This window comes from Haliaeetus leucocephalus, unplaced genomic scaffold (assembly GCF_000737465.1).
Source record: "Haliaeetus leucocephalus isolate CR32 unplaced genomic scaffold, Haliaeetus_leucocephalus-4.0 Scaffold1007, whole genome shotgun sequence".
NCBI classification, from domain to species: Eukaryota; Metazoa; Chordata; class Aves; order Accipitriformes; family Accipitridae; genus Haliaeetus; species Haliaeetus leucocephalus.
Genome location: NW_010973443.1, coordinates 3,226,932 through 3,241,912, shown reverse-complemented (window position 1 = coordinate 3,241,912; position 14,981 = coordinate 3,226,932). Strand labels below are relative to the sequence as shown.

General features: G+C 37.5%; 1 protein-coding gene across 4 annotated transcripts in view; it reads right to left on the bottom strand.

The window, feature by feature from the left end:
- Positions 1 to 14,981, bottom strand: part of DLGAP1 (discs, large (Drosophila) homolog-associated protein 1) — a 142,082-nt gene that overhangs the window by 120,371 nt on the left and 6,730 nt on the right. For 2 of the 4 annotated variants that reach the window (XM_010584846.1, XM_010584845.1), the window contains exons 1-2: positions 12,031 to 12,081; positions 6,233 to 6,447 (exon numbers count right to left, since the gene is read on the bottom strand). In XM_010584846.1, the coding sequence (XP_010583148.1) occupies positions 6,233 to 6,447; positions 12,031 to 12,081 (266 nt within the window). Of the gene's footprint in view, positions 1 to 6,232; positions 6,448 to 12,030; positions 12,082 to 14,981 lie in introns of those variants that run through there. The other 2 variants (XM_010584844.1, XM_010584843.1) reach the window with 1 other exon arrangement.

Below are 14,981 nucleotides of genomic sequence, written 5' to 3'. Positions count from 1 at the left end.
TGTGGGCTGGGAAAGTTACTACCTAGGCCAACAATAGCTCCATAATACTATTCCTTCAGCTGCATGCCCAAAGCTCATGGAGATGCTCCAGTCTCTTTTGTGGGAAATCCAAAAAACTCCCCCTTCAAGCAAACAAACAAAACACACCTCAAGGAAAATGGAAACAATTCTTTCACTAGTTAAAGGTTTGATGAAAATAAAAGAGACTGCAACATGAAACAATGAAACACACTGTAAAACATACTGTAAAACACTAATAAAAGATTAATCAGACTTATTCCTGTTGTACTAATTAGGAAACTCATTGTTCCCTAATTGGAAGTCACTCAACAAGAAAGAAAATTAACAAGCTTCCCTGCGTGTGTCTAAAAATATTCACCATAAGGAAGATGTGGTATTGCATCACCTCATATTTTCCCTCTCCCTTCCCCCTATCTGTGATCTCAGCCAGTGAAGTTAATGGGACATTTTCATTAATTCTAGCAGAATGAGGACACCACCTCCATTTAAAAAAAAGTATGCTTTTGTTTATATGGCACCTTTTTCTGGACAATATTTTGGGACATGTTATCATAACATAGAATAACATAGAAACACCTTAAAGTAAATAGGACCTTATTCCTAAGAACAAGATGGCATATGTGCTACGCTGTATGATGAAGTGCAGTGTAAGGACATCAGCTTCAGCTTGCTCAAATGCCAGAACAGCCTAGCCAGTGTGTCAGGCTACAATTATCTTTACATCCCTTACCATTTCCCTCAGTATGGACACTTCCCAAGAGCAGCATTTTAGAAAAGCTGAGAAAGTGTGAGAACCATCTCCAGAGTTTATATTGTTCCATAGTTTTCTGAGAGCTCCATATTTCAGTTTGAGAAATCATGAAGATATCTACATACACAAACACGTGTTGCATCACTATAGGAACATGAAAGCTGTAATGACCTCCAGCATCATTTTAACAACATCCTTGCCATGTGACATTTAATTTGCTGTCTTTAGTGTAACAAGCTTTTGGAACTTTGCTCATCCTTTCATTCACATCAGTGCTAGCATCATGTTTGAAAGCAGACATCATGCAATTTCACCATTAATTCACTCAGTGCACATGATGCACTTTACCTTCCCATCAGTCTATATGAATGTGCCCATGTGTGCATATCACCTTCTTCCTGATCACCACAAATTATCACTCTACAAAACTGTTTGAGAGCTTTGCAGATTATAAAACTATTTTGATCATAATTTCTTTGACTTTTACAAGGATCAGAGGATATTCTAAATGAAATATCTTATACTATGTAACAATGGGGTGGTTGGATTTTTTTTGCAAGACATCCTAGCAGAGGTGGTCCTGCAACTCTGTCAAGATTTGATTTGTAATATTGGTTGACCCTAGCTTGAAGGCTTGTCCTCCAGGAACTGACCTGACCAATTCTCAGACAGGTGATGAAAAGTTGGAATTCAGGATGTATAAATCAGATCTACCTCTTTCTTCTGCTTTTGTCACTGTTACTAAGTTTGCTACCAGATTCTGCCTCTTAATTGAGCTTGATTGTTTACTGTGATTTTATAGAATATTATGAAAAATGGCACAGGGGTTTTCAAAACAATTTTATCTTCAGATTCCCATAAACATACAAGTAGAAAGTACTTAATGCTGTTGTATTAGCACATAAAAAATATAAGCCTGGCTGTACACAAATAACATCCACATATTTTGAGATATTATTTTTTGAATGTCTCTGATAAACTTTAAAGTTAGGATTTGGTTGGTTTATTCTAAGGATCACTCATCTATGCAGTAAATCACAGGAAGAGATGCAGCTATGATGGAAGTTACACAGATGAATTCTTTACCATGGGATAAAAAGGAGAAAAGCCTAATGCTTTTTGCTTATATGCTCCCATACTCTTTTCATCATCAGTGGTGTAACTTGGTGCCCATTAAAAAGTGTTTGTGGTATTTATTATTGTGTTTCTCCAAGCCACGGCTGACTGGAAAAACATGACGTGTCTATTAAAAAACCTTAAAAACAAAGATTTGTTAAGATAAAACTAATTTCTGTTCTTCCTTTGCTCCTTTTTATACAAGTTCTACAAATGCAACTCCAAAGTATCGAGATCATTGAAATTGTCAATATGGTGGCGATCAGAGAGTACAACTTGTCTCAGAAAAAAGTTTGTATGATCAAATATGAGTTCAAAGGAACAATTCTGCAACCATATAAAACTCAAAATCCTTGTAAAATGTCCACAAATAGATTACCATTAAGTGCTGTAATATTTTAGAAAAAATTTAAAAAAAAGTGAAGAAGACTCAAGTGGCTGCAGTCCCCACAGTAGCAGCAATATTGAGTTATGAAGCAGAATGTGAACCCATGTTTTAAGCAGTGAGTGTGCTTGCGGTGGAAAAGAGGAGAGGAGCAGAATGAAGTAGAAAAACTATGGTAACATGATCCATCTGTTAGACCTCTTGTCCACAACAGAGTTTTCCAGTCCCTTCCATATTCCTCATCTTTTAGGCTGGGAAAGTGCTGCCATCAGGTTATACTGTGTGCTGACTCACCAGCTACTTTGCCCATTCTTCTTCAAGAGATCGTAAGAGATGGCTGCAGATCTTTCTCTGCCTTATCCAGCTACGGATCTTCATAAAGTTTGCTGGAACTTCATACCTTTCAGACTTCAGTCTCTCTAGAAAACTTGCTTAAAGTTGGCCAGTGGTTTCAAAAGTTACTGGGAGATGGAGGTGACAGGTTGGCATGTGGACAGACAATGTAATTGCATACTTTTTTTTCAACGAAAACCAGGCTAAACATAACCAAGGTACATATAGCTAGTGAAGGAGTATGTCCTGAATAAAGCTTAGCTCTAACAGAAACATCAGTGATCTGTTGCCTGCACCTTCTGTAGAAGTGAGCTAACCAGTGCATTTTCTATCTGCTTACAAGTGCAAGATAAACTTTTGCCACTTTTAGGGAATAGGCAAGAAAATGACACTTTTTTTTTTCAGGTGGATCAGTTCATCTAGGCTGTGAAAGGTTAAACACCAAGAGGATACTGCCAGCAAAGACAGGGAAAAAGCTGCTTACTTCCTGGTAGTATGAGAGTACAGCAGCGAGGGTGTGCATTTCAAGATCACAGCAAGCTGTGCTTTATTCAGAATGGTACCATAGCATTTGACACATGTGCTGTAACCACATGGAAACCATGGCATGGGAGGAATATTGTAGGAGGGAGATTGTAAGGTATAGCAAAAAAAAACCCTCACTGAAACCAGGAAAATAAATTTGTATTACGTAAAGGAGGTATGACACAGTTGTGCTGTTCAAAAGTTATTCCTTATATAAAAAGAAACATTGGCAATAATGAAAATCCTTTCTTAGAAGAGTAGGTGCATGAGCAATGGTAGGTAGGTAGGTAGGTGGGAGGAACAGCGTGGGTTGTGAGACCAATATTAGACTTTAAGTACTCAGAGAGGAAAAGTCCCACAAGATGAAAATTCCCCTCAAAAACAACAGTGAAAGCAAAAAGCAAAATGTTTTTAAGTTGTTTGCTCTGACAAAGATGAACTGTGAAGCCAACTAGAGACTGCATACAGAAAACAGAGAAAGAGCAGCAGAAAGAAGTGCAGAAGATCCCTGACAATTACCACTGTAGACATACTGCTTTCACAAGGTGCCTTGTTCTTCACTGACAGAAAAAAACATAATTAAAGGAGTGAAATACCACTCAGCTTTAAGGTGTAAATAATGTCCTGCAAGGTCAGCTAAAAAGTCCACTAGTGTCAGTAAAAGGCTGCCTGCTGACTAGAGTGGCTTTTGGCTCATTTCCCTAAAGCTCTTATTCAGGTGCAAATTGAACTCAAGTCAACAGTAAGCCAAGGAAATAACTTGTTATCACACATTACACAATTCCTTGATGACCTATATTTAGTGAGTTAGGGGCCCTAATTTAGTCTCTGGCTGACATGCCAGCAAAACTCTATCACAACTCTCAGAGTAATCAGGGTAGCCCTGGGATGAACAAGCAATGTCATGGTCAAGGTCAAGTCATGCTACTAAGAAAGTATGAAGAAGTCTGCAAAAAAGACCTAGCTTAACAGCAGACTTCAATTCCCAGAGCAAGCACTTGGCTAGTTCTCACAACCCCTCCTGTGTCCCCCCCCCCCCCCCCAATTATCATGTTCAGCAGAAAGGAATAAAAGCAATACATAATTATGTACTACACGATCTGTCTCTGAAAGGGGAAAGGTTTCCCAGGAAGAGATATTTCTATAAAGTATCATCACAGATTAAAAGAAATAATCCTACTTCATACCAATTTATGCTGAAAAGTCATTGAAAAAGAAAAGTTATTTCATATTTTGTCCTCTTCTTTGTTCTACTTTTACCATTTTTCCCTTCCTTCTTCTACCCTGTGATTTATACCCTATTTCTGCATAGCTCCTAAACTTACATGATTTTTACAGAATGCAGCTTAAAATTAAGCACATTCCTAAAAGTTTTCCCAAATAGGAAGGGATTAAAAGACATATGTGAAATGAAGTATTCGTACAAGCACTTTGCTGAATTACAGTGACTTCAAAGCTAAACCCAAAAGCTTCTGCTGCCTAGCCCCTCTGATCTAACATCCTCTGTGGCTGAACAGGGACATGCAGGACTTTTTGTTTTTAATAATTCCATATTCTTTTGCAAATCTCATATCTACGGAGAACAGAAATGACCAAGAGCAAATACACTCACTGATGCATTTTACTTCACATACATATTATGGAACTATGGAATGTATGTTTCTAAAGTCTCAAAAAGAATTACGCTCCATGCCTGATACTGTGTCCATGCGTAAAGCATGGCTTTATGGAGTTTGTGGTCGTACCCAACATTGATGTTCACCTTGCAGAGGTTGCAATAACTGAGTTTTGGCTCAGGAAAGGATGTGGTAAAGTCTGCTGGATGATGAGAGAAATCACTGGATCCCTTGAGCAAGCGCCAACTAGCTTATGAAAATCCCTGCAGAAAATGAGACTGCTTTCTCCTTTGGACACTAATGGAAAGACAGAGCAGAAGCAATTCCTGGCTCCCCCTGAGACAAAGTCAGTCAGGCTGCTATGGGGAGCTGCAATAAGCATGTTTTTTTCTTCTGGTCTATTCATCACTGATGTCAAGAGCATGACATTCTTAACAAGGATCAAACACTTTTCTCTAAAATCTATTTCTCAGATAAGGTCTCTGGGAAAAAAATGGGGTAGAGGAGGACAAGGAAGGAGAGGAAATTAATGAGGGAAATGCAGGAGTCTTTTGTCACTAATCACAGATACTAGAAGAGATACAGCTCTTTTTTTTTCCATTTTAAAGCTACAGCCTTAGGGAAGTTTTATACTAAAATTAGGTTATTTTTGGTTCAGTGAACTATGATTCACTATTATAGCTATGAATTTTGCAGAAGACAGACAGAAACAGTTGTTGATTTAAATCCACACTATTTTCTTTTATGGATACAATTTATTTTCTTGCTTTAGGGGACTTCTCAATTTTAGAATAATTTAAAATAAAACACTAATACAAAAATTGTCCATTTGTGCAATTTTCATAAGAATTTGGGTGGCTCTTTTAAAAGGCCCAAATAAAAGAAAAACACAAAGTGACATTAAAACCCATAAATTCATCATTCTTCTTGAGTAAAGCTTTCATAATCAATTAAAAAAAAATTCAGTTTTGGCTATATTTCTCCAAAAAATACAGTGCAATTCTGAGTGAACTAAAGAGAGGAAACCATGGATTTGTCTAATTTCAGACAGTCATTTTCTTTTGAATTAAATGTCAGATGCTCCCTGATGAGTTGCAAAGACTAGCTTAGGGCTGATTTCACATGTTGAGTATGTATAAATATACAATTATGCAAAGCTTTCACAGGCCAAAGCTGTAATTCAGCCAAGTATTTAAAGAACAGACCTATTGTACATACCTGAATACTCACTTAACACTAGCAGGTTGAAATACTTTGCAAATTCAAAGCGCAGGTAGTAGGGTCCCTTTTCAGAATAACATTGAAATAAATTTTCCAAATCGACCCTTGTTCAGAAAAAAACCAATGAAAATAAGCATGACTGAACACACTTGTTTAAATACTTCCCTTCACTGGTACCTAGAAGTAAAGAGTAAAAACAAACAGGAACAGAAACTGTATGTCTTAATGGTGAGGTCTATATGATATAGGAAAACACGGACTTACTTGAGGGTGGTGAGCTCTGTAAGGGATGGCTGGGTGGCCTTGAGATAGCTCTCTCTCCGTGCAGCAATCTTTGGAGATGGCTTTGGACTTGTGTCTGAGTCTCCACTGTCATCATCCCCCATGGCTTTGATGTAACTGCCACTACGCATTCGTCGGCAGGGAATCTCATCATCTTTCCCTCGTGGAGTGTATCCAGTCCATTCATCTTGAGGAACCTGAAGTGATAAACACAATTCTCTTATTAGTGCACTCTTCCCTGATGTAATTGCACAGCAAGATTTGACTGTGCTAAGCCACAACAGAGCTGTAACAAAAATTCTCATTGCCAAGGGACCATCCTCAATCCCATTTGACCATGGGTTGCTGTTTGCAGTGGAGGCCCACTTCTCCCCCTGAATAGTCACAAGCACCTCTGGAGTTGTATGTTATTTTCCACTACTTATCTGGAAAGTTTCTAGCAAACATGCTGACATAGGAGCCTCAGTTAGGTTTAATACTAGGCTGGAAAGATCTGGGTTTTTTTGGTTGTTTTAATTCAAAGCATTTACGAACCACATCAGGGTATTTTTGGTTCAGCTTAACATATTGAATACCTTTGGGGAGGCACAAAAGATGAAATGCGAATCTCTATATCAATCTTTTCAGAAAGAGTGTGCATAGCTATGTTTACCAGGATGATTTTGGTTCAAGATACATTTCAAATTAGTGGAGCTATGTACTAATCATCACAAAAGTAGGTCTGCAAGTGTGAAATTATACTACTATTGCTTCTACAGCATCATTAGTGTGACTGAACACCTGCCAGCTTGCAGGGATCCTCCTTTTGAATTATGTTAGTCTGAGTGTCTGAGTCATACAACTTCTTTATTCCCTTTTTCTTCTTATTGATGTGCGTTATTTATCTTGATCTGAAGTAAGTGCTGTCCGTTCTTTGCATTGGAAATCTGGAAGGCTGGGAATGTGCATTCATGAGATTTTGGGACATAGCAAAGGACAGTCCACGAGCATGGTGCTCTTGCCCATGCATCCTCTCCCTTCCTCTGCTCCTGGGGCTTCTGAGCAGTGTAAACCAACATCCTTCTCTTTCCTGTAACAGCGGAAACAACATGAAGTGGAGCAGGGTCCTTGAAGGAGTTGTCCTGAAGTTATTTTGCAGAAACCCCATTTTTATAGTAAAGGTGAAACTCCAAAAGGGCTTTTTAGTAAAACGTATTTTGTGTTAGATTTAAATAAAACTAGTTGTGAATTTTTAGTTTGCTACTTTTCTGATTAGTCTTAGTGAATCAACTCTATAAAGCAAACTATAGCTACAATGCTCAGAAACACTTACAAGCCATATTAAACAAGGAGTCTCAAATCTGGGTTGCTAAAATTTGGCCTGCAGCTTAAGAATACTAGCATCTACCAGGATAATCACCAAGTGTCTCTTTTCTATGGAAAGTTTGTTCTTCAGCAACATTTACCTTCTGCAGAGTATCTTGTGTATCCTTTGCTTCCCAAACTTCAGCAAGAGCATTTACAAGCCGGCTTGTTTAGACAACCAAAACTGAAACACTGCACTGTTTGCTAACAGATTAGCTGTTGATGCCCACTGCAAACATAAGCCTAAGTCCAGAGGCTGTAAGGCCTTTCAAATGTTACTATCACTGTAGGTCAAATTTTTATGGCATTTTATCAATCTATGCTGTTATAAACTGCTATCCAAAAACCACTGTGCTGTACAAAGGAACAAAGATATTTAACAGGCCTAAGCATTCATGGGCTTATTACTAATTATAATTAATTAACCAAACTATTCATAAGCCATGTCATTGCTTTGTTTCCTGCTGATTCCAAACCCAAGACCTTGACAACTTTGTTCCTTCATTGACTCTTATTTTCCTGCTACTGACATAATGATTTAGGGCCTTCCTTGAACTTCCAGGCTTTTAAAGTAAAAAAAGTGCCTTTTTAAAGTAAATTTCCATGTTTTCTTTAAATATCCTTTAGTTAATGACTCTGGTAACTCTACTTCTGTGAAACATTTAAATTCTTATCTTCCAGCAGCACACAAAGTTTGTAAGTTTGTTGCCATTTTCTTTTTGTTTTCCTGTCTTTTTTTTAATTTGCCTGGGCTTCAAGAATATAAGTTCCTTAAGGCAGGAATATATTTCAAAGTACAATTTTCTTATTGAACAATGGCATGCAGAGTTGTGTATCTATAGGAAGCAGTTGAATAAATACACTTAAAACCACTTAAAATATTCTTCTCGAAGAGGGTAAGACTCTAAGAATTGCAGTATTACAGACTGAGAGTACCAAGTACTAAGAGAACCCACTGGAGGAACAGGATTGAATATACAGCTCTGATATTTTTCCCCGAAAAAAAAAAAAAAAAAAAAAAAATTCAATTTTGTGGCTTCTAAGTTTATGCCTAAACCCCAGATTTGGAAAGTTGATGCTTTCCCGGTGTATATATGTTTGTAAAGTGCAAATGAAGGTAATACTTGGTAGTGGGTTTGATTCTGATTTTTGACATACAAGAGTATGGAGCATTTTACACTCCTCCTCCAGCCACTTATGACAGACAGAGGGTAATATTTTTTTCAGGTATTATTCTTGCATTGGTTCTAGGCCTATAGCATCATCAAACAGCAAAAATACAATCTATATTCATACCGCCCCACACATACATTTTGGAACCTACAGTTCCTGCCTGTCAACTGTAAAACCTTGACTTTTCAAGTCTGTCATGTACAAAAAAGAAGTTAACACAGGTTTAGTAAAATCAAGCTCTGCTGACATTTTGATGACATGCTCGGACTTCAGTCAGAAGTTTAAAACCTGTAATAGCGTATTTCTGATCAGTTTTCAGGCAGATATTAGATGTCTAAGTCAGAGTATGTAGAAAATCTGTGAATTCTCAGAGGACGTGCACTTTAATCTGATTAATATTTTATTCACTATGCTTTAGTTAAAGATCTTGGCTTTTTTCATTAAAAGAAGTTAGTGAATTAATCTTTAATGCACTAAATAAAATATATTAATATAATGTTAAGGTTGGTGTCTTTAACTGAGAAAAAGTCAGTGGAGTTAAAGTTACAATGCTCATACAGCTCCCATAATTCAGGCAAGCTGAACACTTGTAGTTTTATTAAATAATAGACATACTGTTAAAATTAATGCTGTAGTTTATAGGTGCAATACAAGTGATGAGATATAGTTGCTGTGGGCACCATAACTCTGAAATTCTTGAGTTCTATTATCAATAACCCCATACATAAGTACAATACCTTTTATCCCAAAGTTTCTCAAAATTATTTAGATACGATAGGCTAACTTTTGAAAGCTGGTTGCAATGAATTTACCACAGAACTTCCTATTTACACATGCAAACACTGTATACCATGATGGCCTTTGAATGCCTGGCTCTAGCGCCACAGTTTGTATGATGTGATCAGGAGGAAGTTTCCAGTTTGAGCTGTGCTTACTCAGTGAAGTGAGCAACCACTGAAGTACAGCATGCTACCTTTTTAGTAGCTCTTCCACCTTTTGAACACTCTAGTTGCAGAAAAAGAAAGCTGAGCTATTAACATAGAGACCGGGGCACACCAGTCTCAGGGAGTGCCACAAACCCACTGGCTGGTTTGTGTACTGAGTTACTTGCATGTGCAAAACCAAAGGAAATAATACAAATGCAATCCAAGTGCCATTACCACGTTATGGGTGTAAGGGTAAACCCTGTATATGCCAAAGAGAAAAGGTTGGCTATGGTTAGGAAAAACATCCAGATTTAGAGAACAGTCTAAAATACCAACCCAGATATGCTTCTAATTTGAGTTAACACATTGAGGAAGTTAGAGTGTTTGTACAAACTAACTTGCCTGCCTAGACAAAGCTGCAGTAGAAGAATGTAATGGCTATTTGATTAAAAAGCTACTTTAGTTAAATAGTTTGCCCAGTTTTCTTGCAGATATTTAAGGCTGAGTGTTTTTTTGTTGTTGTGATTTTTTTGTTTGTGTTTTTTTTTTTCTTTTCAGTAAGGTTTCAGTATTTAAGAGAATATTAGGGAAAGAAATTTGGGTCCAGTTCACCTTTATCTTGTTTCAGTTTCACAAGAATTAGAAACCCTGATTTCAAAGGCTGGAGTAGGAGAAAACAGTAAGACATTGTGTAACTGGTAGAGAGCACTTGCAGGGTAAAGAAATGCTTTAGAAGTAGTAGATTTTTGCTTTGGCTATTAACAGTTGTAATACTTTTTATGAAAGGATCTCAGAGCACTGTCTGTGTATAACTTGAGTAGTACAAACAACCCTTAAAGCTCAGCATTTCCTTTCATTGTACCTATTTTGCTGTTTAGAAAATACAGGCAGATAAAATAATGTCAACATTTTAATACTTCTGTGCCTGTAGTCAAATACCTCAAGCAATACCTGCTAAAAGAAGTGACCTGATTTTCAGAGTGCTTTCTTTGGTGCCTAGAAGGAATGGCTGTAACAGCTTCTAGCAAACAATGCAATTTACTGTCACAGTAAAGTGTTTCATATCATGGGAAAAAAGTAAAACATAAAGCCCTCTCAAAACTACAAATTGCAAAAATAAAATTGATCAGATTATTTCATGCATTCTGTTTCTGTACATATGGTACTAAACATTCTGTACTGTGTTTCCTTCTGTTGATCTGGAAAGATGCTGGGAAAAGTGTCTATGTGAACCTCCAGCTCTTTTATTTTTTCAGTCAGGTGGTCTGCACAAATTTTCCCACAGGCTCTTACTTTGGATGGCCAATATTATGTCTTGCAAGGTCACATACCACACTGCATGCAAGTACATATGCATGGTATCTGCTGCCTTAGAGGATTAATGGCATTAGGATTAACATACCTGAGATAAAGATGTTTCATGCTTTTAAGAAAATCATTATCCAATTACCTTGGCAATACCATTTTTTTCAGTATCAGAGTATCAAGCAGGAACATCATTTGCATGACTGTTTTTACTCTCATGAAAAAGGGGGAGAGCTAAACTCAGATCTAACAATGAAAATCCTTGTTTTTATTAAAATAGAACTGCTATTATTCACACTATTAAAGTTATAGAGATCCTGGAAACATTTCATTCTGCAAATGATCTTTAAAATCATGTACAATTCCTTATTTACAAGCCTAAAAATCAAGAGTGCATTTAACTTATACAAAAAGCGCAGAAAAACAGAACACTTTTATTACTTGAAAATACGTAGAAAATATTCAGCAAAGGCCTCTGAGCCAGGAAACTTACTGAAACTGAAGACTTGGGCATACACCTAGAAATAAAATGTTTGTTAGAAGTATGAAAGCTAAGCCTGACTATAGTTTCTTTCTTCTGATTAAAAGGCAGATATCAGATTCTTTTGTAAACAGAACAGATTATACAGATAAATACTGACACCACCCAACATCTTACCTGGATCCAGCTTCATTTAGTGTATAGATTACATGTCCTGATCTTTAACTAAATTTATGTTGCTCTGGAAGTGTTCAAACTTCGACATTAGCCAGGCTGGACTGACTGGTCAATTCCTTTAATGCGTTTTTTGATATAAAGGAACTGGATTTTTCTAATAGATACTCTAGGTCCCCAAGTAAAGAAACTAAGCAAACAGGTATACTGGCCCCCCAGTTTTCAAACATTAATTTCAAAAGCTCACACATAATGTATGCAAAATAAACCCAGAACGTAAGATCAAAGGTAAAAAACCATTTTTTATTCAATTTCTAAACAATAAAATTAGAATATCTAATTTCCTTCTTTTTTGCTCAAAATTGTTATTAACTTACCTTGCTGGATGAAATAGCAAACAGACTGTCTCTATAGCAAATTAAGTTCATTATTGATCTCTAGTTTGATTTGGTTTAGTGCAGCTGAAATCATTGAAGCTTCTCCCTGTGCTTTGCCAAAGCAATGTGGATGACTGTAGAAGTAAACACAAGGACTGGAAGGAGTGGCTAACCATCGCTCACAGCAGTAGACTTGTAACTCTAGCTTTCTATTAGTATGCAAATACTTACTGAAATGAAATCACACAACTGAAGAACAATGCTTAATGACTGCTCACTGCAGATTTTCAAACCCATGCAATTTGGTTTTCTTAGCCATTATTATGCCTCTTCTGCCTGCTATTAAGGAAGTTTCAATTGCCATCTTCCACTTACTAAGCCTATTCCTAGCACTTATGAATATTGAATTAATCAGACCAATAAAGATGAGTAGCATTTCATTCTATCAATGTGCATGTGTTAAGAATCATTGGAGTACGCTAAAAAAAAGGAAGCCTTAGAAAGCTTAAAGAACAATATATGTTTAATAAGCCTCAAGAGTTTTCAAAAAGGCAGATATGAAGGTTGCTTCTATTTAGGACAAACTTCATATGCTCAGTATCTACAGCAACACTTGCTTTAGCTTGTACTATTTCACCAATCAGGTTCTACTATAAATTCATTTAATTTAGCTGACTTATCTCCATATTTTACATGAAGAGCATTAACAGCCAAGACAAAGACCCTGTCCAAGATAGAACATTACTTCCTCAATCCTAAGTTCCCACACCTTGCATCAAACCTGAACAAGCAATGTGAAGAATTGCAATCTTCCTTCACATAACAGTACTTTGCAGTCTTCTAAAACAGTATGAATCCTCACAGAGTAAGTCAATAGACAAAATTCTTCAAGCACCACTCCAGTTTATCATTTTCATTCATCAAAAGGTGCCTTGACCACTAGCTTGTCAATCTGATTCACATCCTGTTTTATGAAGAGGAATGTGGGTCTCCTCCACAAAACAACCACATCTTGATTCCAGATCAATTTTCTCCTCCTGCTTTACGCATAAAAAATCCAACCAACCGTGAAGAGGGCCACGTGGATACAGTGACTTGAGCCAAGAGCCTTCTATGTTTGCCACCCCCAAACACATTCTGCAGAAAGGAAGCCAAACAGCAAGTACCACATCTGTTAGCTGAAGGAAACATAACTGAAGGTCATATAGCAGGACTCTTGGCCAGGACCTCAGACTAAAACTGCTTCAGTGATACTCATGCATGATACTCTCTCTGTGGCAGAGGGCAGACATTCATTCTCATCTTTCTCAATACCCTTGAAGCTTTCAGTGCAGTTGACTATAATGAGATATGGCTCCTTGCCCAAGTAAGGATGACAGGATGGCTGTTAACATGAATACCAATCCTTGAAAGGGCACTTTCAGTGACTAGCAGTGGAGAAATGTTCTTTCACTTCTAGATACCTTCTTTTGGAGTGAATCAGTTCTCTCCCTAATCATCACTTCAGCACCTGCATACAGTGACTAGTTGGCATCAGATGCCAATACTGTTAAATGAGATGTCATTTTCCCTTTCTTTCACTACATATGACCACAAGCCCACCATCAAGAAGCCAGCAGGCAACTGGCTTGTGGATGGAGAACACGTAGCTGAATCTGTATCCTTGGAAGAAAACAGATGTGGTGGGGAGAGCATTCTGAGAAACAACCCTTATGCTGTTTCTGTTGGCTGACTGTAACTGGATAATATCTGGTGCTTTGCTAATGTAGTGCTCTCACAGGCAGCAGGTGTAAGTAATGCAGTTAAGCCACCATCTCCAGCTGGCTATTAGCTTCTGCCACATTTTAATGTACAGTGGACAGACTTCACCGAAACTTCCACAATGCTTTCTTTTGGATTACATCAATGAAATATACCTGCATAAGAAGCTTTCACTCGGATCCAAGGAAACTTTCCCAGTTTTAGAACATCAGCGTGTCTTCTCAGCGACTCCAAAGTGTCACCTCTGCCCTATATTAGTGTCCTATTGGATATCAAATCAAGGTCATGGTCTTGACTCTCATCTGCTGGGAACTGAATTGCTAGAGACCAGGAAATCTCAAAGATTTCCTAACAAACTGATTAGCAGGCTGGGGTTATGTCAGTAAAGCAAAATAAGACACAAACTTATTTGCATAAAAGACTCTTGGAGACAATCCAAAGACCGTCTCTGGAAGCCCTGGCCCATCAGAACTGTCCCAGTGCCTTATCCAACTGCATCGCACATTGCTTAGCCTTTGGTGAGAGAAACATATTTATCAGAAGTCCAAACAAGACAGTCTATTGCACAGGCTCAGGGTAAAAGGATGAAAGGACAAACAATATACAACAGATTCATATTCTTGTTGCTAATTCACTAGTGACAGAAGCTCAGCTTTGCAACAAACACAGCACAGGAGCATTTGTAAGGCAGAACAGAAACTGTGGCCAGCTGCCCCGAGCTCAAACCACTCCTCTGGCACTGTAGTATTTCCCCACTCAAAAGCTGTATTACAAATTCCATTCTTGAAACAAAAAAGACTAATAACTGGATGTAGGGGAAATATTCCTTATTACTTTGCAGTGACTGAGGAAAACGTATTATCGCACAGTGTTTTTTTCCCCACCTACTTTGCATGTCTCCACAATAAAAGTTAAGGATTTCAAACTCAGACACAGATTGAAATGATCCTCTTTGCTGGACTTGATTTGTCTTGAAGATTGTTGTTGTTGGTGGTTTTGTTTGTTTGTTTGTTTGTTTGTTTGTTTTTAACAGTGAAATGACTGAAAATAATATTAGAACACTCCAGATATTTAAGGCTACAGATCCAGGACTGAGTCAAATCTTACCCATGAAGGAACTGAAATAGATACCAAATGCCAGCTATTTTGTGCAGCCATAATTTTCATAAACATTTCTGACATAACAGTGT